This window comes from Peromyscus maniculatus, chromosome 6 (genome assembly GCF_049852395.1).
Source record: "Peromyscus maniculatus bairdii isolate BWxNUB_F1_BW_parent chromosome 6, HU_Pman_BW_mat_3.1, whole genome shotgun sequence".
Classification (NCBI taxonomy): domain Eukaryota; kingdom Metazoa; phylum Chordata; class Mammalia; order Rodentia; family Cricetidae; genus Peromyscus; species Peromyscus maniculatus.
Window position 1 is genome coordinate 79,112,112 of NC_134857.1, and position 25,281 is coordinate 79,137,392.

A 25,281-nucleotide genomic window follows, 5' to 3' on the forward strand; every position below is an offset into this window, starting at 1 on the left:
AACTAAGTACTTATGCTTTCCCTTTAAAGGGGACCTTAAAGGCCATCTTCAGACAACTAAATATAAAGGTCTGTGATACAGACCTTGCTTTTAATATTGTCCTGGTGGAAAGCATCTCAGTGACATTTAGGCTCCCACTTACTCCAGGCAAATTCTTTCTTGACTGCCATAAGATTCTTTCCAGGAGGCTCTGTCAAAACTAATTTTTTCTGACTCCAAGTAAAAGAGAATCTATCACTCTATCAGATGTTCCCCCAAACCCTCCATTACAGCTCTGTCATCCACCCACAGGCTCAACAGACTACGATACTCTACACAGACTTCAAAACATTCCTCTTAACTTCTGCATGGTCACACCCTAGACAATGCACAGAGAACCAGTGCCTACTGGGACACACTAATTGATCATATCTAGATCTGTTCTATTTGCAGTTTGTTGCCTCAGAGAATCTTAAAATAAGAAAGCCAGTAATTTCTTGTTTTGATACAACAGGCTCTTACTAGCCTCTTCTCTTCTAAGGGGTAGAATCTATCTACTTATTTATTTTTAATGCCATGCAGACTGCTGTGCCTCTTCTCATGTACAATTTTCACAACCTTTGTTTGGCTGCACATAGCCACGGCTCTTCCTCTTATCTAGTAGCATTTCTTACTCTTCTTATTATACTGTACATTTTCAGTCCCTGACTCCTACAGTGAGTGACTAAGTTTGTTCCTTTAAGAACTCAAAAGGCCTTCTGGCTAGAACAACTCTGAGGTAACTTGTCAGGATGGGTTTGGACAGCTTGGGGTCTTAGTTAAGGTTTCTACTGCTCTAATAAAACACCATGATTAAAAACAATTCAGTGAGGAAAGGGTTTATTTCAGTTGACAGTTCTGCATTGCAGTCTCTCACTGAGTGAAGTAGGGGCAGGAACTCAATCAAGGCAGAAACCTGGAGGCAGAAGCTGATACAGAGTTCATGGAGGGGGTTATTTATTGGCTTACTCTTCATGGCTTGCTCAGTCTGCTTTCTTATACCATCCAGGACCACCTGCCCAAGAGTAGTACTGCCCACAGTGAGCTAGGTCCTCTTACATCAATTATCAGTCAATAAAATGCCCTCCAGACTTGCCTACAGACCAACTGCTATGGAGCCATTTTCTTAATTTAGATTCCCTTTATCCAGGTGGTCCTAGCTTTGTGTCAATTTGACATGAAAACTAGCCAGCACCCTTGGCTTTGTGCTCTTGTCTCTTGATTTCTAGTATGCTTAACCACCTGAAAAAATTGGAATATTCTATATTATGAAATGTTATGCTGCTATCTTTGGGATATCAACCATTACCATCAACACTGAAGACTGTTTCCCACCATTCAGATCTTTTTGAACTCCAAAGGATGTTACAGGCTAGCCTTTGATCTCTGGTGATGGTCATTTCCTTCCTCTCCAAAATACTGCTGAGCCTTCTAGGCCTTAGAGCCCTACAAACTTATGTGGATCAACAATACCAGCTAGGAATCCAAGACCCATGCTCAGTTCTGAAGCATTTTCAGAAGACAATTTTCATTCCCATTCAATAACTTGACTTTGGTGATCTACAGGTGGAAATGTAGAGGTAAGTCTCCAAAATAAAGCAAAATGCCTACATTTTAACCATCAATCCAGGACCATTAATAGAGCCTTACTCTGAGTTAACCATCAGATCTTACATAGACATCAAAGGGAAAATAAATACAGACAGGCAAAAATTCCTGCATATACATCAATTATATATTTGAAATAATAAAAACCAACAATACTTACAGTATAATAAATTAAAAAGGCAAAAAAATGGAGCTACATTAGTCAATTTTAAGAATCCTAACAGAAGAGTTTTTTTCATGTTATAGGATAATCTTTGTGGATGGATAAATAATCAGAGCTAGGAGAGTATTTTTGGCCATTCATGTGTACTGCTTAATAGGGACTCCTTCTTACACTGTCAATTATGGGCCAGCTATGTTTTGCGAAACCTCAAATTACAAGGATGTGGGATAATTCAAGGTTCAAGTGGTCAAACCTAGGATGTATCTCCTAGATGAGCTGCTGGGTTTCCTTAAAGCCCAGGAGCACAGTACTTTTTTCTGATTTGTTATGAGGCCTCTGCTCATTATGGGACAAGCATGTCTAAATAGCCATTAAGACTCTGGTCACCTAGCATAAATATTTGTCTCTTAACTTTATATTCCTGAGACCTTCATGTAGATAAATATGTAATGCGACCATTACTGTAGGCAGCAAGTTTTCAGCTTCCAACAAGCTGATTACCAGAGATGCAGACTACAAATGAATATATAGGATAGTACATAAAAGTTACATTTGTAGTACACTATAGGCTGGAAAAGGACTAGCCAGAACAAGTTTTATCTAAGGAACAAAAAGACAGCATACTTACTATTTCTTGTATCTACACAGTACAATTGGCATAACTCAATAAGTTGTCTTGGCTTTTCATGTGCTCCTGATGTTTTTACTCTGGGACCTGCCTATCTGGGATCAGATCATTGATTAAGATTTTCATTGTTTTTGAATTCAGGTTGCCTTTCTGCTTTTAGTGGAATGGTGTTCAGGAAAGACTTGGTTGTGGTGGTCTTCAGGTGAAATTTTCTTATTTTAGATTGTTGTTCAGCGTATCATGTTGTATCCCTAGATATCTACTGAAGTTGAGTACTGTCTGCAACTATAGACTCTGTCCAGGAATAAACACAACACACCGAGTGTGAGTTGACTACAAAACAGTCATTCTGTAAACACCATATGTTATAGGAAATAGAAGAGAGCCCGGTACTATGATGCACATGGATCACTGTGGGAGAAAATAAAGAGAAAGAGGAAGGAAACAGAGGGGCTAGTGATTGGTATTAGGCTGTTATATGGGAGGTAACCAGGGGAATGTTCCCAGGAAGGAATGGCAGGCACAAAGGAAAAGGGATGGGGTGAGATGTTCATATCCCGGTTAGAAGCAGACTAAAAAGAATGAGGTCATAACATGCACTAAAATGATGTCAAACCTGCTCATCTCTAATGAGGTCGATGTCCAAAGGTTCTGCAACATAAAGTAGCCTGTGTTCTTTGGGAGAGAAAAAAATATAGATGACATCATGTGGAGAGAGAGGAAACAAAACAAAACAAGAAGGTGTGAACCATGAGAGCCATAGGTCGCTTGCTATAATGATCATGTGTATCATTCAAATAAGGAAGAAACTGTGGTGGGGGAGGAAAGAGCTTGGTCAATACTGAATGTAGTTCGTACCTGATTTCCTGGGCTGGCAGGGAAACTTGGGACAGGGTTCAAAACATAAGTAGGCTCTCCAACCTCAAATGGTGAAGAAGAGATTGGGTCACAACCTGGACAGACACACCCACTTCCAACAATGTATCCAATTTCTCTTTTTCTTACTTGAAAGTTCCTTTCTGTCTTTTCAAAATTAAAAACAACAATAACAATCCTTTTAATATGTTTGTGTTCATGTGGATACACTTGTGTGTGTATGTGCTTCTGGAAGACAGAGGTTATACCCTGGTATTCCTCAGACACTCTCCATCCTATTTTTGATATAAGATCTCTCGATTGGTCTGGAGTTCTCTGACTACATCAGTCTGGTTGACCTATAGACCACATAGATCTACAGGACTTGGAACTTCTTTCAGATGTTCATTACATGCCAGAAAGAGTGCTAGATTATTAGTGTAATCATTCTAGTATTTGCAGCATGAGCTAAACAATCTGATTGACAAATTCAAGTGCACATAGGAAGACATTTCTTCTAACCTGACAGAGAAATGTGGATAGTTCTTTGTTTCTAAAATGTTGAGTTTTAGTCCATTTGAAAATTCAAGTATACTAGCTTTGTAGAACAAAGAAAATGTGAGACAGAGACCATTAAAATCTTTTGAATTCTTCTTGTGTTTTGTGCCAATAAACATTTAAAAAGTTTTCCTTATTTAATAGAAGGGAATATGATAACTTGGGAAGAAGTCAACCAAGAGAGAAATCTCTCCTGCTTCATTGTCTCCAAGAATGTTTTTTTAACACTCAGGAGAGTTTTTCTCAGAGAGAAATTTTTAAATTTTGATCTTAAAGCAATTTACTCATACTATCTGGAATGTGGAATGAAGATTTAGGTTTAAACCTCTTATCTGTAATGTGAGGAAAACTGCCAACACTAGGTTTCTAAGCTAAATAGCCAAAATAGACAACACTGTGTTGGTTTAGATAACTCACTTGTAAAGCACAGCAAGTGTGTTCCTTGTGTTGTGCTTGGAGGGCTGGGGATGATAACATGTCAGGTCAGTGATGGGGGTCATTTTAACACACCCACATAATGTCTACTCCTAGTTGCAAAAGAGAATAACATTGAAGTCCTAACATCTGTGTTTGGGTAACACATGTCCTTATTATGACCAGTTGAACAGAAGGAGATATAGGAGAGGAAAAAAAAAACACACCAAAAACACTATGATCTTGTGTCCTAAATCTCATCTAGAATTGGGGAGAAAAATGTCTTGCCCTGAATTCTGTGGTGGCAGTTTGTCAAAATGCTTGACGCCCTGGATGGGCAGTTGGGTTTAAAGGAGTGAGCAGGGGCTCTCTCCTGCTCAGTGCCTGCCAAGAGAGCTGAATGTTTCTCTCTTGCTGGGGTTTGGCCTTGTCCCTCCCTGCTTTTGTTGCTCCCAGGCTTTCCAGATGTGCCACCTGCCTGATTCCCAGTGTTCCCAACTTTCTTTCCTAATAAATTGTATTTCAAATGAAAGCCCAGGAATCTGTGGTGGAAACACTGAAAACTTGTCCTCTGTATCTTAAATATTCAATATTTAAACTTACAGACAATATATGTTAATTGTTCTGGGTATTCTTAATTATCATCTTGAAAAACTGTACTATTTTAAATACATGTTTGCGACGTGTATGCATGCATGCAATGTATTTTGATCACATTCACCCCCACTCTTACTCCCAACTCCTCCAGGATCTAAGCCCCTACTCCCCACTCCTTTCCAATGTCATGTTCTTAGAAAAAAAGCCCACTGAGTCCATTTGTGCTGCCTATATGTCTATGGGTGTTACACCATCCACTGCGACATGGTCAGCCTGCTGGGGACCACATTCCTAAAGAAAATTAACTTTATCTTTCCTAGCAGTTGTCAGCTGTCAGTAGTCTCCTAGCTAGGGGTGAGGGCTCTGAGCCCTTCCCCATTCCAAGATGTAATGCTAACTGACTTAACCTTGTTAGGTTTGTGGAGGCCACCACAGCAGGTGTGACTTCCTCATTACAATAGTCCTGTCACATTCAGAACACAGTTTGACTTGGTGTCTTCCTGACCTATGGCTCTTTCAATCTTTCTGTGACTTCTTTCAGCATTCTCTGTGGCTTGGGGAGATGGCCTCTGCATCAGCTCCTGCCTTTATGTCCCTTCCCTGTTCAGAGTTTCTTCCTGATATCCATTGAGGATGAACAGTGATTTGGAAGTACAAGCCTAATAAACCCTTTTCTCCCCAACTTGCTTTTGGTCATGGTGTTTAATTGCAGCAATAGATAGTGTGTGATGTTGACATTCCATGTACTGCTGAGAACTCTAAAGATACTCATCTTCTGTACTTTGTGCAGTGGAGAATTTCTGTTTTGTTGTCCTGTACAAAAATACTTCCTTGATGAGGACTGAGGGCTGCACTCACCCATGGGTATAGGGATATATATTTAGAGAGCAGTTTGATATTATGTTCATCTAATAAAATAATAGTAGTAGGTTCTCCCCAAAACTATGAGCTGCAGAACCATGGTTCTTAGTCAACTCTCCAGGACTAGGAATGCATTTCCTCCTGTGGAGTGGTCCTTATATCTAAGGAAAAAGTTGTTCGTTACTCCCATAACATTTGTTTCACTATTGCATCCATGGGCCTGTCTTTCCAGGCTATTATTGTAGCTAGCAGCATTCACAATTGTATAAGGATGTCGATATTTTCTTTCTCCCTGTAGTCTTCATGACACCTTATGAAAGCTAGCCAGCTGGGAGGAAGCTTCCTGGATAGTGCCAGCTTAATTTTTCCATGTCCTGTGACCAAACTGTGTGGCGTATTCAGCAATAGGGTGTAACCGTAAGTTATGATGGGCAACCAAGAACAATGGCAGTATCCTGTATAATTTGGAGGTCTTTGGAATGGCATTGACAAACAATTCAGTTCGTGCTAGGCTTTTTTTTTTTTTTTCACTCTGTGTTTCCTGAGAGGAACAGCATTATCCAGAGAAAAGCAACAAACTCATATACATATATATACACAAATTAGTTCATTTCCATATGCCCTTTTCAAATATCTTAGTACTTAATATCCTTTCCTAGATCTTCTTCTGTCTTACCCTCCTAATTTCCTTCACACTTAAATCTTCCACTTCATTATATCCATTCCCTTTTCATATTACCTGTTTTATACAACCCACACCCCATATACTTTATATCTTCCTCCCTACTTCTCAGTGACCTGAAGTGTTACTCCAAGTTAAATACACAAAACTAAAGACATGATTTAGTGCTCAATGCTACACGTGCAGCATTTGTCTTTATAGGTCTGGGTTACCTCACTCAAGATAATTTTTCCAGTTTTCTTAACATCATTAAGTAAACTATTTATAAGAGATGTAAGCCTTGTTATAACAGATACTCAAAAATTATCTTTGTTTAAGAGGCTCTTCCCATTTGGATATATGAGGCAATTGGATCCTGAGTGAGAGCCAAACATTTTTTTTTCAGTGCTATTTTAATCTTTTTGACATTGGAATTAACAAGTTATTGTCCCAGAACTTTATAAAAGGGACAGTAGAGATGACTCAGCAGATATGAACACTCATTGCTTTGGCACTGGACCCAGGTTCAATTTCCAGCATGTACATGGCAGCTCACAACTAGGAGAGGCATGGAGGTCCTTATGCTCACAGATAAATCCTAGAGGAACTATAAATGTCAAACACACAAGCTTGTCTCTTCAAAGAGAGAGATGTATAATATGTTTTCTGCATAAAGTTTGGGAGAGGATGTAATTAATAGCCTGGTTTAACTTTGTGATATTTGTATGTTTGTGACCACACCGAATTTCCCCCCAGACTTTTATCATGAGCTTGTCAACCTATATTTACAGAAGATGTTACATGTACTCAATATATGGGACCCATCCTCATGGTAGATGTCATATGTACTTTACAAGGAGTTTTGATGTAGTCATGTCTTAAGCTTTATTGGGCACATGGGTTGAGTTATTTATCACCAGGAAGTTTTTCACCAAATCGTGCTGTGCTTGGATATGCCAAAAGAGATACAACAAATGATGCTAAAGAAGTAGAGTATACAATTAGAGAATGCTTAGCAACAGGTTGCAACACTTCAAAGAAATGAGCAAATCCATGGAGACATTTAGGTTTTCTTGCCACTTTTGTTTTATAAACCTGTGTGCTTTGACATCATGTGATTTTCAATTTAAAATTTTACATTTTTATTGAGTTGATACCTTGATTGCTACATAGTGACCTTTTTATTTCTTCTTAGGATTTTAGTATTAATGTCTGTGTCTCTTATACCATTGCAGGGATCTCTACTACTTCTGCAGCTGAATTTTCTGCTCTGTTCAGATTTGTTTTCCTTGTGGCCTCAGGATCATGCAGGTTCCTACCATGTACCTTTGTAGGCTTTAATGCATCTACCTGGGTCATTTTCCTTCCCTCTTACAATTTGGAATCCCACCCATCTACCACCACACAGCCTAATGGCAAGGGGGTTTTTAGCCTTTGTCCAGATAGGGTATTGCCCTCATACATGACCTTTCTCAAGCATTATACACCTTTCTGTCTACAGCCACGACCAGATCTCATGTTTTATCTCGTAACTATACCAGGAATTAGGAGCAGAGATGCAACTGGAGGCCAGAGGTCATGATCAGCCACATATGGGTTTTCTTAGTTTATACAATTAGCGTTGCCAAACAATTGACTCTTTTTTTAAAAAGGATCTTCAGCCAATTGAAAATGTGTAAAAGGTTAAAGTATGGCTAGATGCATTCTTGGGATAAAACAACATGAAAGAACAGATGTGTCACCATCTTGTCAATAAAGATGATTCCACACTCACCCTCTTCCTTGAGCTCTTCTCTGCTTCCCAAAGCTCACACTCCAGTATTTAGAGATCAAAGATTAAGCATTGACTGCCTTTGGTATTTTGCAATGCTCCTGTGAATGGCCTCTTAAGCAGACTATGCACTGGACACACTGCTGGGTCCCCAGAGGTTACCCTTGTCTAGTGCCCAGTTTTGTCTGGCACCCAGGACACCCACTGTTTCTCAGTAAACCCTGCTAAGTTGTGTCTAGGATTTTACTCACCTTGTCTCTCCTTGTCCCTCACCTGCACACTCCTCCTTTGCACCATCTCTCAGGCTGTCCTCCCTGCATGGACCCACCTGACTCTCCTTTCCAAGTCCCATCTGGTTTCTGAAGCTTTCCTGGACACCTTCTGTCCAATTCCATTCTCTTCGGTCATTTGTACATCACACTTAAACCCATGGGTGAGCACTTCCCTGTGCTTCCCTTATTCCTTGACCACAGCCTGCAGAATCCAGAGGAAAAGGGAAGGAGGCTCACAAGCTGGAGCTGCTGCCATTTTCCTGTGTCTTTGCTGCCCCTTGTGGTGTTTCACTTGCACTGCAAAGGGTCGTGTGCAGAGTGTTTACCTCTATCTAACCTAAGTAGCATGCTTCACTGCTGTCTGCATTGACCTGACAACTGCTGGTTAATCGTTAGTTAATACTTGTGTTCTCATTTAGGTTATTACACATTTCCAGACTGGCTTTGTCTGCTCAGAGAATGTTGAAAGCAAAGGGGAGAAATGGAAGGAAATAAAGAGGTACAATGTCAGAGGAGGCCCTATGGAAGTAAGATGGAGACATGGAATATATAAAAAGTAGAAATTAAATAAATGGGGAAAACATCTTACAGATTCAAGGCTGAGTAGGAACACATGTTTGATTGAATCTGTTCTGTACGTTTTAATCTTCCGGGAACTCAGGCTTGCCTTTATTGTGTAAATTGTAAGGTAAAAATACAGGTCATTAATATAAGGTATTAATGACTAAAATACCTGTCACAAATATATGCAGGTGTATTCTAGAGTCTTCATGACACTGACATTGGAGGTGGTGGCTGAGAGTTTCTCCCTCTCCTGCCTCTCTCTCCAGGGCCATTAGTTAAGGAGTACACAGTCTCACAGATACCCCTCAAAGTTCTGGGGAGCCTTGTGTGTACGTCTAGGTAGGCAGAAAGGAGGCCAGGAGAGCTGGAGCTCTGTCAGTGAGGAACAGCCTACTCTTCAGAGCTGCTGCCTCTATAAAAAGCAAGTGCAGGCTACACGGTTTACAGGGAAGATTACGTGTTTCTCCACAGTCTCTGCTGAAGTGAACTTTCCATCATCCCATTGGGGGTGGATAGGAAGATCTCTCATACATGACATGGGATTGGGATCCCTGTCTGGAAGGTATGAAATGAGGTAATCTATGTCAAAAATGTCATCAGTGCCCACATGATTGGTTAAGCCCAAGCTCAAATTCGTACTTCCTGTGAGAAAATGCCATTTCCAGGTTCCATTTGTGATCTGGAAGTGCCAAGCCTGGCTATGGAAGGAAGTCATAACAATGCCCAATAATAGGAAGATGCTGTCTCTAGGTAAGGCAATGCAATATTTATTGCTACTTCTGTTGACCTTCATAAAGCAATGGGGTTTTCTCAAAGGTAGAATGTGATCTCGGACTTGAGAGTGGAAAGAAAACCAATGTTGCACTCCAAGTGAAGGGAAATTGTAATTGCGGAACACTTTATTCACAGCAGCTGAGACAGAGCAGCCCCTGTGTCTGTGGGCAGGTGATGGGGAAGGAAAGCCTGTGTCAGGGACAGTGACTGTCAAAGCATCTAGTGACTTGATGAAGACACCAAGTTGGTCTCTGTGTCAAAGGGAGGAGGCAGGACCTGGGTTGTACCTCTGTCCCTTCAGGAGGACCTGATACTACCAACTGACAGCACCCAGGGCCATGTCCCTGCCATGGTCACATCACTCAGATTTTGCGGTCAGTGTCCCCTTGTGCTGCTCCACTAGTGACCCGATCCACTGTGAAATTTTCTGTCTGGCTTCCTCCCAGCTGACAGGTGGCTCATAGCCCAGATCTCGCTGAGCTTTCTTGTAGGAGAAGGTAAACACACAATTTGTCATTGTGACCAAGTGGCGGTTAAATGGAGGCCGGAAGTTGTAGATTGGACGCAGCAGGAAGCTCACAGTTTCCAGTAGGAAGGCAAGCCAGTAGAACAGAGGCAGAGGAAGGCTCCAACTGGAATCAAGATGGAAGCCCCAGTCTTTGCTCAGGGCATAATATAAATCATCATAGCTTTGGTGAGGGGTGTCATCTGAGATGTAGTAGAACTGACCTTGGATGCTTGGTGACTTCTTGGGGTCTCGTAGGCCCCTGGCAGCCAGAATGTGTGCCCAGGCCACATTACCCACATATACTGGGTTAACTGTGGAAAATTTACCAGTAACATCCAGAATACCATTATTTTTGAGGGCCCTAACCATTGTAACATAAATGAATGGACTTTTCTCCCCATAGATATACATAGGTCTTAAGGCACAAGTATGCAAAATGCCACCATTTTTCAGGCTGCACCCATTGGCTGCCAGCACTGCCCTCTCAGCCAGCTTTTTACTATATGGGTAGGAATCAGGCCATGTACTTTCAAGTTGTTCTTCCTCATGGCCATTCAGGACTATCTTCTTGTAGGAATTGGGCCCCGCAACATCAATTGAGCTGGTGTAGATGAAAGCTGGCACACTAGCTTGGACACAGGCTTCCAACAGAATCTGGGTACCTAATCACAGAGAATTCACTGTTAGTTTCAGGAGATAAACCAAGGAGTCCACATGATTCCTGATCATTTCCACCCTAATCCCAGGTCCCTGGAACATTCTTTTCTGTTCCTGGACCAACCCAACCATGGCACGGGCACAAGGGCAATTAAAATAGGATGGGGATGACATCTGCCGTCTGGGAGGCAAGGGTTCTATAATTTCAGCCTTTACAAATCTTTTTAATTCTGTCTGTGACCTTTGATTCTGGTGGAGAAGAATGGCATCCTACAGTTGTACGTTTGGCAACATAAGTTAAAGAATGTGTATGTGTTGTGTATATCATCTATTTTCTGTTGAGCCTGGTGGAGAACTGAAAAAGAATGTGTGCCTCGGACTGGTTCTTCCTATAATGGCAGAATACTGCAGACAATGCAGACTGAAGATCCTGGAGGAGAGGAGAGGGCATCCTCCCTCGAGGAAAGAAGGAATGTCCTGTGCAGTAGTTACTATTATTATAATTCATTCATTTATTAACATTAGAAGGCACTCTGCATCTTGATTTCCCAGAGAAACGACTTCATTATCTGAAGTTAAATATATTTGCCAATTAAATTTGGGCTTTGATTTCCAGTAGGGGGTTGGATAACCATCACTGTGAAACATTTTCTAAGTATGTGACCATGATTCAGTAAAATAATGCTGTAACCGCTATCCCTGTCACTTCCCATCTCCTGTTGCTGGGAAACCAACAGGTAACTGCTACACTTGAGAGCTGGGCAAGGAACACCAGAGACTTTTGTCACCTTCCTGCAGGTATGTGTGTACCACTTCAGGGAGATGAATTAAAAACTAGAAAGGATGTTTTTGACATATTCCTGACTTCTAAATCAAATATTTTTTCTTTTGTAAAGGAGTCTTGGAGTGTCCACATTGAAAGTCAACATAAAGAACACATAGGGCAGCTTTGCAGAGGGTGTAATGGTGATATAGAGATTGGTCCTGGGGGCTCGGGGTGAGGATATTACATAGAAACCCCATGCAAACTTACCTGTTTCACCCTAACTTATATTAAATAGCCATAATGCAGACAGGGCCACCAATTAAAGGGAATCCCCTTCTTCCTCCAGAGGAGATCCACAGTGGCCTGAGAAGCTATTGCTAAAGACAAGGGAAATAGTGACTCCTAAAAAACTAGAGTGGGCAGGGAAGTGCTGGGTCATTCTTCCCTGCAGACATCTGTGGGGGAGCTTTGCCATGGTCTGTGCAGATGGGCAGAGTGGCTCTCACAGGAGGAAAATACCACATGCTGTGCTGGCTAGCACCTGTCAGGTCTGGATCTGGCCTGGAAGCAGGGCAGTGGGTAGATGGAAATTGAGGATTTGGAGTTGGAGTCCAATTGCACTGGCATGGAGATGGACAGCTTTTCTAGCGGTTGAGGGGACAGGAGTGTGACTTTAAATCTCCATTCTCTTAATGCCTCGGGCGTTCTGATTATGTCCTTCCCCTCTTACTCTGTTTTCCTCACTGGAACTGTTGAGACTAAGGCCAGGAGGGGTGTCAAATCGGTAAGAGTACTGGTTGCTTGCTTTTCCAGAGAATCTGAGTGTGACTCCAATACCCACGTGGCCACTCACAACCATCTGTAACTCCATTTCTAGGGGATCTAATGCATTTTTCTCACCCCATGGGCAGCCAGCATGCAAACGGTGCTCAGACATGCATGCAAGAAGAAACTAAAAATAAAATGAAAATGTAAAGACATACTGAGACTAACAGCTGTGTGCTCTGCTCTCTGAGAGAGGTGAGCAAGCACAGCAGATGTTTTAAAGTAGGAGACCCCTTCCCCCCCCAAAAAAAACCTGTTTTTCTGTTTTCATCTTTCCACCTGTTCCATATCTTCCTGAGACACTGTACCTTTCAGGTTGACATCCACGATGGTCTGTCTGGGAATGGCACCTGAGACATCAATGACAGCAGCGGTGTGGATGACAACAGAGATGCCCTGGCAGGCTCTCCTCAGGCACTGGGCATCCAGAATGTCTCCCTCCAACACTGTCACCTTGGCTTTTGTCTGCAGCTCTGAGGAACACAAAGCAGGTCACTGGGAAGCTTTCTGCACAGGTAGGAAGTTTCCAGACACAGTATCAGTGACCTAGGCCTTCAAGGGCAGCCAGAGTGAGGAGATCCTGGGGAGGAGGGCTTTCTACTGAAGGAACAATAAATGCTCAACAGTCAGATTGTATCATTTGTGGGGAAGGAGGAAGCATCTGTGTCCACCCCTCCCTTTGTAGAAAATGAATCTGAGCAGTGAGATGTGATTTGTGCTTTGCTCATAAAAACAGAGTTATTAAAGCAACCAGAGGGGTTGTCATTGTAAACAGGCAGAATTAGGATTTAACTGATAGAGAATGGAGAATCACTTGTGGATTTTCACTGAAGGAGAAACAGAGGCAGAGTCCTGCCCTGGGGAGCTGTAACAGTGCTCTCAGGTGGCAAATGGACAGGCATGAAGACATAAGAGTAACCTGGGCAAGCAACAGGTTAATCAGATTGTGTCCTCCAGAGTTCCAGTGAGGAGGACCCAGAAGAGGGAGACTCAAAGATGGAAAACTCAGCCCTACCCCTGATATGTCTTGATACTTTCTGAGTCTGGGCTGAGTAAAAATGAAGAGTGAGCTCAATTACAGAGAGGAAACTGGGGCCTCAGTGAGAGAACTCAGAATGAGCTCCTATGATGGGTTTGCTTGTCAGCATATGGCAGATATCAGAAGTGTGCATTGCACACCAGCCAGCCACTAAGAGACCTGCATTGCAGACACTAAGCCAGGGCAGTGGATAAATCAGTATCCTTATGTTTCTCTGACATCCATAGGATGACATTGACTGTCATGCCAGCAGCTAAATTATCCCACAAAGTTAGCATTGTGAAACATACAACCTACAATGAGTCCCTGACACATCTTATGGCTGAGCCTTTTTCCTCATTCACTGCAGGGTTACCTTAAATATGTGAGGGTAAGGCTGCTGGGAAACCACACTTTACCCTAGGGATAGCGATGTCAGCAGAGAAGTAGGTGCTGCTCCAGCAAAGTCTGCTGTCATTTTCTTTGTCAAGATGAAGGACAGAGAGGAATGATTAGAAAGATGCTGGAGGAGTTCAGGGGAGGCATCTGGGGCCCTGCTGGCCCTCACCTGACTCTGCTCTTTGTACTGTCCTGCGTATGCTCTGCCTGATGCAGGCTCTCAGTCTCTGCTCCCTCTGTCTCTCTGTCTCACTTAAAGAGCCTCACTTTTTTATTTTTCCAACTCCACAGGAGGATGCTATATGGCTTTCCTCTGTAAAATATAACAAGAAATGGAACAGTTTGCCAGCCCCAGGACAAGTAGGAAAGGCAGTAATCTACTGATGAGGTCTCCTACCCCAGAACCTTACTGATGCTGTGGAGCACTAAACAAGTTTACAATAGTACAAATCTATGAATCCAAAACAGCACATTAAAAAGAGAGAACAGGGGACATTTCCCAATGGGAAGAAGGCCAGAGGCCTGGAGGTCCATCAGTTGTCCTCATGGCTGCCTTCTCTAGATCTGGGATAAGTCAGACCTTAGCCTCCCAACAGCTGTGTGATGTAGTTTATGCTGTGTTGTCATGGTTCTTCCTGATGAGTGTGAGCATGGGAGAAGAGTTACGTTCCACGTGCTCCGTGTTTGCTAGACACGGAGCCCCCTCAATGTCCAGTCAGCATTCACAGCCATCACACAAACAGCCTCTGGCTTACTTACTAGAGAATTCCTCCCTGGTTTCTGGTGTGAAGACTTTGTCCAGGGCTCTGACCTCCTGCAGCTCTTTCTCCTGAGCCAACAAGCAGATGATCCTCTGGCCCAGAAACCCTCCTGCTCCTGTCACCAGACAGCTCCACCCCGGCATGGTCAACACAGGAAGCAGATCGCAATGGGAGCAGGTGTGATGTAGTTGACCCTAGAAAGGACTAGAAAAGAGAGCCAATGAGAACAGTTCTCCAGTAATCCTGGGGTTCACTCTACCCAATTTGTGCAAATACTGTCCTCACCAGCACCAAGGGACTAAAATAAATGCAATGTTCCACCCTGCTAGACTGTTAGAGAGAGAATGGAAGGGTCAGGGTGCTGCTGGCCTCATACTGTGACTCATGCCTACTTTGGGATCGTTATTTATTCTTTCCTGTGATCCCTCCTCCCCAGTGATTAATGTGACATGATATATGTTTGATTCTTGACACAGAAAGAAATTACATCTTCAAGGTTATGTTGTAATAAAGACTTCATTATTTTTTGGACATGCACACTTTTTATGGGATTATTGTTCATATATAAATGACCACTAGACATAAAATACTACAAAATTAAAAAGAATGAGGGGCATGGTGGTACATGGTTTTCATTCCAGTACTCTGAAGGTAGATTTAGGTTCTCTGTGAGTTCATGGCCAGGCTAGTCTACATAATAAGTTCCTGGATAGCTACAGCCACATAGTGAGACACTGTCTCAAAAAAAACAAAACAAAACAAAAATAATTAGAGTTACTATATGCAATAAATTACTGGGTTGCATCTCAGGATAATTACATGAAAGTTTTTTTAATCAGAAATGAAATTTATTTCATGAATACCTACAATGCAACCCAGCAAGCATTTATTGAGACTACTTTGTTTAATATGCTTTATTAAGACATGAGTCACACAAATAGCTATAAGCTGAGAGACTTTATTAGAAAGCACAAGTGCAGTGACTGATCAATTCAGATTCTAGGTAACTACTGATAGACCCAATGACGTGTGTCAGTATGGCAGTAGTACATCAGCAACGCTGCCTGAAAAGATCATGGGCAGCTTCAAGGATGTGTAGCCTTGGAGTTGGATCTTGATCTACTTAAACAGAAAGAAAACAACCAAGAAAATACAGCTTAAAAGCTCACTTAGTACTGTGGGTATGTGCTGTGCCTCTGTTTCAAGAATTCTGAGAACCAAGGGGACTACTTTTTCACTTGTTGAGCAATTCCCAGTAAAGTTTTGAATTTTCTGTCAGCAAAACAGCCAACAGTTCATCCAATGGCCTGGATCACAGGGTGTGAACTTAAAGGAGAATAAATAGGTAAATCCCCAGATGAAATGCTGGAATTTGTCCAATGTAATAAGCATGTCTGAAAGGAATGCCATCCTTGATGTGACCAGAAATGTCCATCCTTGCTTGCAAACTTCGGGAACTTGCAACAAGAGCACTATTTGTCATCAAGTAGTGCATATAGATTCCAAAAATCTCCATCCCAAGACCTTTGAGCTCCCATTAAAGAAGGTGAGTTAGTAGCAGCCACCTTCTTATGTGGCTGAGGTCACAAGACAGATTGCCACAGTGGCTCTATTCATGGAGGCTTTTTACCAGTTTGAACTGAAGATAGTAGAGGTGTTTCTGAAGCCCACAGCTCAGAGGTACTGCAGTTCATTGCTATGTGCTACTTAGGACATGGTTCTTTCCTCTACCTTTAAAACAGGTAAGTGTGATCACACATCAACATGGCCAGTCAGTAGGTTGTTCAAGTCAATCAACCCTCACATGGATATCACACACATACACACAAAGACACAGACCATGTCCACTACCCCAGAAATCTCCTCAATGCCTTTTTATAGAACTGTCTACACTCAGTCTACTGTAGAGATGTCTACCTTCTGATTTTATGCATATGAAATTCTTATTTTATTCCCACATTCTGACAATATTTTTTCTTGTAAGGTAATTTTGGTTCTTGATATATGTTGGAACATACAATCAAAACTAAAATTAAACTTTGTTCATACAGTACAAAAAAAGACTATTTTTTTCCATTTTTGCCTGCTTCCTTGCTTCATTTGTTTCTTTTATTTTGATTATTTGCTTCCACTTATTTAATTTGGACTTAATATTTTCTCTTTCTGGCATCTTGTGGTAAAACCTTAGCTGAGGGAGTTTATGCTTTCTTCAACTGTAATCCCTACTCAGTAAAGCTGTTTTCTATTGTTCCAAGTAATTCTTTCTTTTACTTAGGTATTGTTTACAAGTGTATTTCTTATTCTATGGAAATGAGGCATTTTCTAAGCTTTATTGCTATTGGTTTTTAATTTAGAGGTCATGTGACCATAGCATGATCACTGTATGATTTGATTCTTTGACGTTTATTGAGACCTTTTCTCTCAAGGAAGTTTTCTAACGTGGTTGGAGATAACTTTAATATGAAGAGTTTCATATTCTACTTTGGATCACCCTTTCCCATTTTGTAGATATTTTTCTCCTTCACCCTGGGTCCTGAATCCCAGTGCTTCAAACACACTTGCTCAGGGAAGAATGACTATACAGCTGTTAGTCAAAGGTCTTTGCTCTTGAGATTTTCAGGCTTTCTCAGGAACCATCTAGGTGAATTGGATTCCTTTGTCAGCTGTATCTGATATAGTAGAGTAACTGACAGATCCCTCTATTACCTTTGAGACTGGGAGTTTCCCCCATGGTGACAGGGAATGACTGAACCAAATTTGACATGGGAGCCTGTGAGAGGCCCTCCAAGATGTTTTCTGATGGCAAAGGGTTACCCTGTCTGCCCCTTGTTGATCTGCATTCATTGGTCCAATGTTGGACTTTGTCTCACCTTCTGCATACTCCAGAAAAGAGGGCCTTCTATTTGGATTATTCCTAGAAAAAAAATTGTTTCTAGGAGTGTTTAGTCTACAACCCCCTTTTAGGTGACCTTGTTTGCCATAATGAAAACACCTGATATTTTCATTTTTCATCAAGCCTTTGGAAATCACCTCTCCTATCCAATCATCATCATGGTTATGAGATTCAATATTGACTGTATCTCAGATCCATTACTCCAAGTGTGCTAATCTTGTTTAAAAGGCTTAATTACCCATTTGCATTGTGAATTAACATTTTCAAAAGCCAAAGATTCAATTATTATCTGTCTAGCTTCTGAATTTTGGTATCATTCTATTTACAGCTGAAGACAATCTTTGTAAAAAAAAAATCAGTGGAGGTTTCTTTTGGGTCCTGTATAACCTTAGTAAATGATTTAGTTCTCTTTCCACTTTCTTCAGTTCTGTCCCAAGCATTCAAAGCTGCTGCATGGCATAGAGCCAGGGGGTGGTCATCATACAGAGGCTGTCTTTGTACATCAGCAAGTTTCCATAGTCTTTCAGTTTCAACTGTTTAAAAGTCCAAAGTTCAAAGTCTCTTCTGAGACTCAAGACAATCTCTTAAAATGAGAAAGCAAATTACATTCTTCCTACACAGATAGCATAGAAGATACAAACCCAGCAGGACAAACTCCAAATCTTGTAGTTCCTTGTCTGATGTCAGAGGACTTAGCTGGTTCTGCCCTTCTAGCTTTGGTACCTACAACATACTCTATCCTGGAATGTTTCCACTCCCTTTCTACCTTGGCAAATGTGTCATGGCTCTGGTGTAATCAACTTGGGATCTCCAGCACTTTTACTTTCATAGCTTCACACACTGGCCTCTCCAAGCCCTCATGCAGGGACTTCCCCTGCCACTTGCCTGATCTCAGTAGCTGTGTTTAACCATGGAGGAAGATTGCACAACCCCTTTACTTATGTATCCTTCATGACTCTAAAGACAGAATCATAGAGATGATACTGCCAAATTCATCTACCAACTTGGGGTGAATCATGACACCTTTGAGAAGAATCACATTTGTAACAGCTTTGAGTTTTTGTGGGTTTTTTTTGTTGTTGTTATTGTTGTTTGTTTTTTTCTGTTTTTTGCTTTTTAGGAGCAGAAGATGTCTTAAGCCTTTTCTTTCCACAGGTTGAAAGCTTAGTTGGCTGAGATGTTACTCTGAGGGGAACACTCTCTTTATCTCAATGTGCATTAGGCCTCTCCTCTTTGATCTCTTAATCTTTTTCAATACAAGCTTGGGCTCTAACATTAAATTTCCTGGTATTCTTTTTTGTTTTTGTCCAAATTGTACATTTTGTATTTCTTTTTTTTTTAACCTACTTTACTGCTTCTTTTTCAATGTAGGCCTACATAAAATTGGTGTCTAATAAACATACATCAGAATCATTAATTTAAGTTCTCTAGAAAACTACTTTGCCAAGGAAATTAGTCCATTACTTTTCAATTTAGTCTAAGGTAAATTCTTAGAAAAAATGCTGAAAGCAGCCATATTCTTAATTCTGAAATATAACAAGAATAGTCCCTAACCAATTTCTAATATAGTTACTCTCTGAAACTTCTTGAGCTGGTCCTCCATAGCACATATTACTCTCAGCTGTGCTGTATTGTTGGATTTTTACTCTTTTGTGGTGACACCACCTAGCTCCCAAATATGTACACACAGAGATGTATTCTTACTTACAAATGCCTGGCTTTAGCTTGGCTTAGTTTCTAGCCAGCTTTCCTTAAATTAACCCATCTACCTTTTGCATCTGGGCTTTTCCCATTCTCTTATTCTGTAAATCTTACTCTTATCCTGTTGCTGGTTGTGTAGCTGGGTGGCTGGCCCATGATTTCCTCCTCCTTCCTCCCTCATTCCTAGATCCTAGATCTCTCCTCCCAGTTTTTGTCCTATATATACTCTCTGCTTGCCAGCCCCACCTATCCTTTCTCCTGCCTTGCTACTGGCCAGTTTTTTATTAAACCATTAGGTGTTTTATACAGGCACAGTAACACAGCTTCACAGAATTAAACAAATGCAACATATACAAAGTAACATACCTTAAAATAATATTCTCCAACAGTACTGCCTTCTGGAAAGCTCCTGATACATTACAGTGTTGGAATACCTTTCTTTATTATATTTTTTTTTTTTTTGGTTTTTTGAGGCAGGGTTTCTCTGTGTAGCTTTGCGCCTTTCCTGGAGCTCACTTGGTAGCCCAGGCTGGCCTCGAACTCACAGAGATCCGCCTGGCTCTGCCTCCCGAGTGCTGGGATTAAAGGCGTGCGCCACCAACGCCCGGCTCTTTATTATATTTTTATGTCAAGAAAGCACAAAAGGAGAAGCTGTACTAACAAAGGAAAGATTAAGCTGCTAGGTAGTGTGGGTTTTATGCAGCTGTTCACAAGATTAATATGGGGGAAATAGTGCTCAGTATTTAAAGTTCCTGAGACTTGTGCAAAAATTTTCCCTCTTCTGTGTCATTTTTGAATGATCATATCCCTGTCCTCTATTAGTCATAGAGATCAAATTTGGGAAGGAATAGTCTAGGACAGATTTTCAAGCTATAGGACTAAATGGAATAGTCTGGAATTAAAATATGCGTTGATTAAAAATGGTAAGTCTGAAGATACAATGCTGGACAGATATATCAAGATTTAAAATCTGAACAGAGGTACAAGAGCCACCCAAGGAGACTGAGCAGGAGGTGGGAGATAGAGGACAGTGAAGACAGCATGACACCGTGGAAGTCAAGTCGAAAAAGAACATTTCAGGCCAGAGAGATGGCTCAGTGTTTCTGTGTGTATAATGATCTTCCAGAGGACTTGAGTTTGGTTTGTAGCACCCATGTCAGGTGGGTCACGACCTCCTGTAACTCCAGCTCCAGGGTATTCAATGACCTCTTCTGATCTCCAAGTATATCTGCATACATGTAGCATACACACATAATACACATAAATAAAATAAAGTAAATTTAAGGGGAGAGAGAGAGAGTATCCCAGAGAAGAGAGTTCTGGATTTCATGAAGGCATCTAATTCAAGAAGACAGACTTGGTTCTTGGTTTGGGTAATATCAAGTTCATTAGTAAGAGCCATATCTTCAAAGAGTTGTGCTGAAATCCATTTGGAAATCAATAGCAAGTTTATCTGAGTAGGAGGAGCAGATTTTTAAAAAGTGAAGGGAATGAAAATACTAATAAAAATCTTATTTAAGAATTTTTATGTTGAAGATATCAGTTAAAAAATTATTGTAGACAATGGAGTCAAAGTTTTGTTCTTATCATGTAGCTTTTGAATCTGAGCTATTCTTTTTACTGATATCCAGCTCCTAGTATTGTAGGTTACCAAAATGAATCATAGAGACTAGGAATTCAACACAAAGAGAATGTTAATTGGGACCAGCATGTTCCTTAGTAACTTGATAGTAACAACTTCCATGAGAAGTTGCTCTGCAAGTCTAGGATGTTTTGGATATGTGCTGGCTAGTTTTTAAGACAACTTGACACAAGCTGGAGTCATCTGAGAGGAAGAAACTTCGATTAAAAAATGCCTTTATAAGATTTGGCTTTAAGCAAGCCTGTTGGGCATTTTCTTAATTAGTGATTGAAGTGGGAGGGAGCAGCCAATTGTGAGTGGGCCAACCCTGGGCTGGTGGTCCTGGGTTATATAAGAAAGCAGTCTGAGCAAGCCAAGAGGAGCAAGTCAGCAAGCAGCACTTCTCTATGGCCTCTGCATCAGCTGTTGCCTTCAGGTTCCTGCCCTGAATTCCTTCAGATTATGAACAGTGGTGAGGAAGTGTAAGCCAAATAAACCCTTCCCTCCACAGTTTGCTTTTAGCCATGTGTTTCATCACCACAATCGTAACCCTAACTAAGACAGAAATTGATATCAGTATAGTGGAGTATTGCTGTGACAGACCTGACCACATTTTTGGGACATTTGTGGCAGAACTTTGAAACTTTGGGCTAGAAAAGCTATTGAGTGTTCAAAGTGTGGTGAATTGTTATGTAGGAGCTTGGATGATAAGAGTGTTGAGAGAAACACAGACCATGGAGGCCTGCCTTTGTGAAATTTCCATGGAAAATTTGATAATCTGTGCTTCTGATGAGCTGGGCCTGAAGAATTGGCCATGATGAGCAAGAGACCAGAACCACTAAAGTGAAACCTTTGCTGTGCTTGGCTAATGGATGATGAACAGCTGGAACTACGAAATTATCAGTGGTTAAGAAGAGACATGCATCATTGAGGTGAAATCTTCTGGGAAGTGTTTCATCAGAGTTAGCACACAGCCAACATTCTCTTTGTATCGAATTCCTAGTCTCTATGATTCATTTTGCTAACCTACAATACTAGGAGCTAGATATCAGTAAAAAGAATAGCTCAGATTCAAAAGCCACATGATAATAGCAAAACGTTGTCCCCATTGCCTACAAAGGGGTGCAGCTGTGTTCTAGAGGTGGCCATCTTTTGCTGGCAGCTGAACGTGATAGTGTTAAAGGTCACTCAGATGGCACTTATTTGGAAGGCATGAAGGAGTCATGGAGAAGAGCTGAGGTATGGCACTGTGTGGCAGGACTGGAGTCTCTGAAAAGAGCCCAGGAAAGGCTGTTGGCTGCAGTGCAACCTGGTTGTATCAAGATACCCCAGCATTTAGGAGATGCCATGGGATGACCACCAAGAAAAACAGCAGCTATGGAGTGGAGTCTGCCTGGGCTTAGGAGATACTCTGTGTGTGCTGCAATGTGGGGAACCAGCAAAGTGACCCAGGCTATGTGGAGGTGATCAGAAGATTTTCAGTAGATCTCAGACACTGAACACACGGGGTTATTTACACAGTTGGAGTTTGGTTTGATTGTGACTCTGCCCTGGTTCTTCCCTTTTGAAGTAAAAAAGTAACTTATTTTTGATTTTGTAGGAGCCCACAGTGAAGAGGCTGGATTTTTCAAGCATTTGAATTTGTAAAGAATGTGAGACGTTTAATGTCTACAATGTTTTATATTGTAACACTAATATAAGTATGAGATCTTGGGGACAAGAAAGGAAAGGTTATGCTTTATAAGTGTCTTAGAGTTTCTATTGCTGCAATGAAACACCAGGACCAAAAAGCAAGTTGGGGAGGAAAGGGTTTATTTGGTTTACACTTCCATATTTCTCTTCACCATTGAAGGAAGTCAGGAGAGGCACTCAAACAGGGCAGGAACCTGGAGGCAGGAGCTGATGTGAAGCAATGGAGGGGTGCTGCTTACTGGATTGCTTCCCAAGGCTTGCTCACCTGCTTTCTTATAGAATCCATGGCTACCAGCCCAGAGATAGCATCAACCCCAGTAAGCTGGGCTCTCCCCCAACAGCCACTAATTGAGAAAATGCCCTACAGGCTGGATCTTATGGAGGCATTTTGTCAATTGATATTCCTTCATTTCAGATAACTATAGCTTGTGGGTTAAGTTGACATAATACTGACCAGCACAATAAGTGGTGTGTTTGTGTGTCAAGTTTTAAATCAACTTGACACAATTAATAATCTAGAGAAGGAAGCCTCAATTGAGAAAATGGCTCCATAAGATGGGGCTGTAATCAGACCTATTAGTCATTTCCTTAATTAGCGATTGATGGGGAGAGTCCACCCCTGGGTGGTGGTCCTGGGTTCTATAAGAAAACATTCTGAGCAAGCTATAAGGAGCAAGCCAGTAAGCAGCACCCCTCATGGCCTCTGCATCATCTCCTGCCTCAAAGTTTCTGCAGTGTTTAGTTCCTGTCCTCACTTCAGATGAACAGCAATGTGGAAGCATAGGCCATATCAACCCTTTCCTCCACAATGTGATTTTTGGTCATGGTGTTTCATCACCACAATAGTTACCCTAACTAAGACAGAATGTTTGACTAAAGTATCTATATCTTATCTATTTATATTTTATATTTCTTTTCTGTTCTCTTTTTGTTTAGGTTTGAGACAGGGTTTCACTGTAACACTGTGGCCAACTTTGTTCTTATCATCTTTTTAGCACAATAAGAATTAGCATTATATCTAACATGCAATGGCAGCTTAATAAATGCTTATTGAGTATCTTAACTAAGGAATAGGAAAGTGGGTGAATAATCAAGGACTCTGGAATGGCTTCCTGCTCTTATTATTTTATTTTATTTTTTATTATGAACATCTGTATTTGGCTATGTGTATGTGAGTTCAGGTGTTTGAAGAACCCAGAAGATGATGCCTGACCCCCTGGAGCTGGATTTACAAGTGGTTGAGAGCCACCAGACATGGGTTCTGGGAACCAAATTTTGGTCCTTTGAAAGAGTAATGCATGCTCTTAGCAGCTGAACCATCTCTCCAGCCCCCATAATAGTGTTTTTTTTTAAATCTGTACACTAACACATGTGAGTAAATAGAAGAAACAACTGCCACAAACATAAAAAATACTGGATTCATGATTGACTGTTTGCCAATTGATAGATTCTGTGGAGTAGGCAGTCATTGCCTTCAGATGTATACCAAATGGTGACCTCACCAGGCCCTAATGGATAACTCCAAACCCATTGCCACACAGACCGTACTGGTTAAAATCGGAGAGTCACAAAACAAATATAAAAAGTGTGACTGTGGGAAGGGACTTGTAGTATGAGTAGGAGATAACAAGGGTAGGAAAAAGATAAGAAAGAGCAGAGAGGTTAGAATAAACAGAGTGCACTATATACATGTATGAAATTGACAATGAACAAATTTAATCGATATTTTTTTAAAGAAAAATACCCCAAGACTTCATGACTTTCATTCTAATCAGAGACTGGAATTACTGTCTAGGGCAAAACAATTTGTTGAGGAAAAGTATTTTTATTCCCATCTATAAGATGGTTATCGGTAGACTGTCAAGTACTTGAGCTATGATTGAAGAGCCCGTTATCATAAAGGAGGACGCATTGCACCCTTCACTAAAACGGGAGGCTTAGGGTCATATCTGTTGTTCTTGCTTGAGGACAGCTTAGCTGTCTTTGCCAGCAAGACATTGGGAGGAAAGAGAAGCCTGCTACTCTAGTTCCCACCTCCCACCAATCACTGTGCCTACCAGTTCCCCGGGGAAGACATGAATGCTCTTGAGAGTGTGCTTCAGAGGCTGAGAGTGATTGTGTGGTAGCAAACTGCTAGAGTGGCTCCAATATCTCTATTCCTGATATTCACTCCCTATGTAATCCTTTCCTTTTGAGTATGACCTGACCTCAATAACTTGCTTCTAATGGATAGAATAAGATGAATCTGAAGGAATGCTACTTCCATGATGCGGTTAGAAAGGATTGTGGCTTCTATCTAGCTTGCCTGCACTCTTTCTTACGTTAGTTGCAATGAAGTAGGATGCTGTGTTAGGGAGGGCACTATATTGAGGAACTGAGTTTAGCCTCTAACTGATAGTGAGGAACTGAATGGAGGTTCCTATTCACTAGCATTCAAGGAAAAAGTCTTCCAGTAACCATGTAAGTGAGCTTGGAAGTGTATCTTCCTCTCCAGTTGAGTCTTCAGATAAGGTCTCAACCCTCAGTATCCTGATGCTCGAGGTCTCAAGAAGCCCTAAGAGAAGGTCTTAGAAAAGTTTTGCATCAGTGTCTGATGCTAAGAGACTGTGCAGTAGTGGGTGCTGAGTTTGACACAGCTTGTTACACAACAATGGAAAACTAATGTAAGTGGAATCTTTGGTAAAAATGGAATATTG

General features: G+C 41.3%; 1 protein-coding gene and 1 long non-coding RNA gene across 3 annotated transcripts in view; one reads left to right on the top strand and one right to left on the bottom strand.

Annotated features, from left to right (window-relative positions):
• Positions 1 to 25,281, top strand: part of LOC121830259 (uncharacterized) — an 89,092-nt gene that overhangs the window by 27,677 nt on the left and 36,134 nt on the right. The window lies entirely within an intron of this gene.
• Positions 9,842 to 15,058, bottom strand: LOC102913629 (3 beta-hydroxysteroid dehydrogenase/Delta 5-->4-isomerase type 1-like). Its single transcript, XM_006985632.4, has 4 exons — positions 14,964 to 15,058; positions 14,677 to 14,882; positions 12,809 to 12,973; positions 9,842 to 10,914 (listed from the first exon to the last, which is right to left on the bottom strand). The coding sequence occupies exons 2-4, from the start codon at positions 14,819 to 14,821 to the stop codon at positions 10,103 to 10,105; spliced, it is 1,122 nt and encodes a 373-aa protein (XP_006985694.1). The 5' UTR covers positions 14,822 to 14,882; positions 14,964 to 15,058; the 3' UTR covers positions 9,842 to 10,102.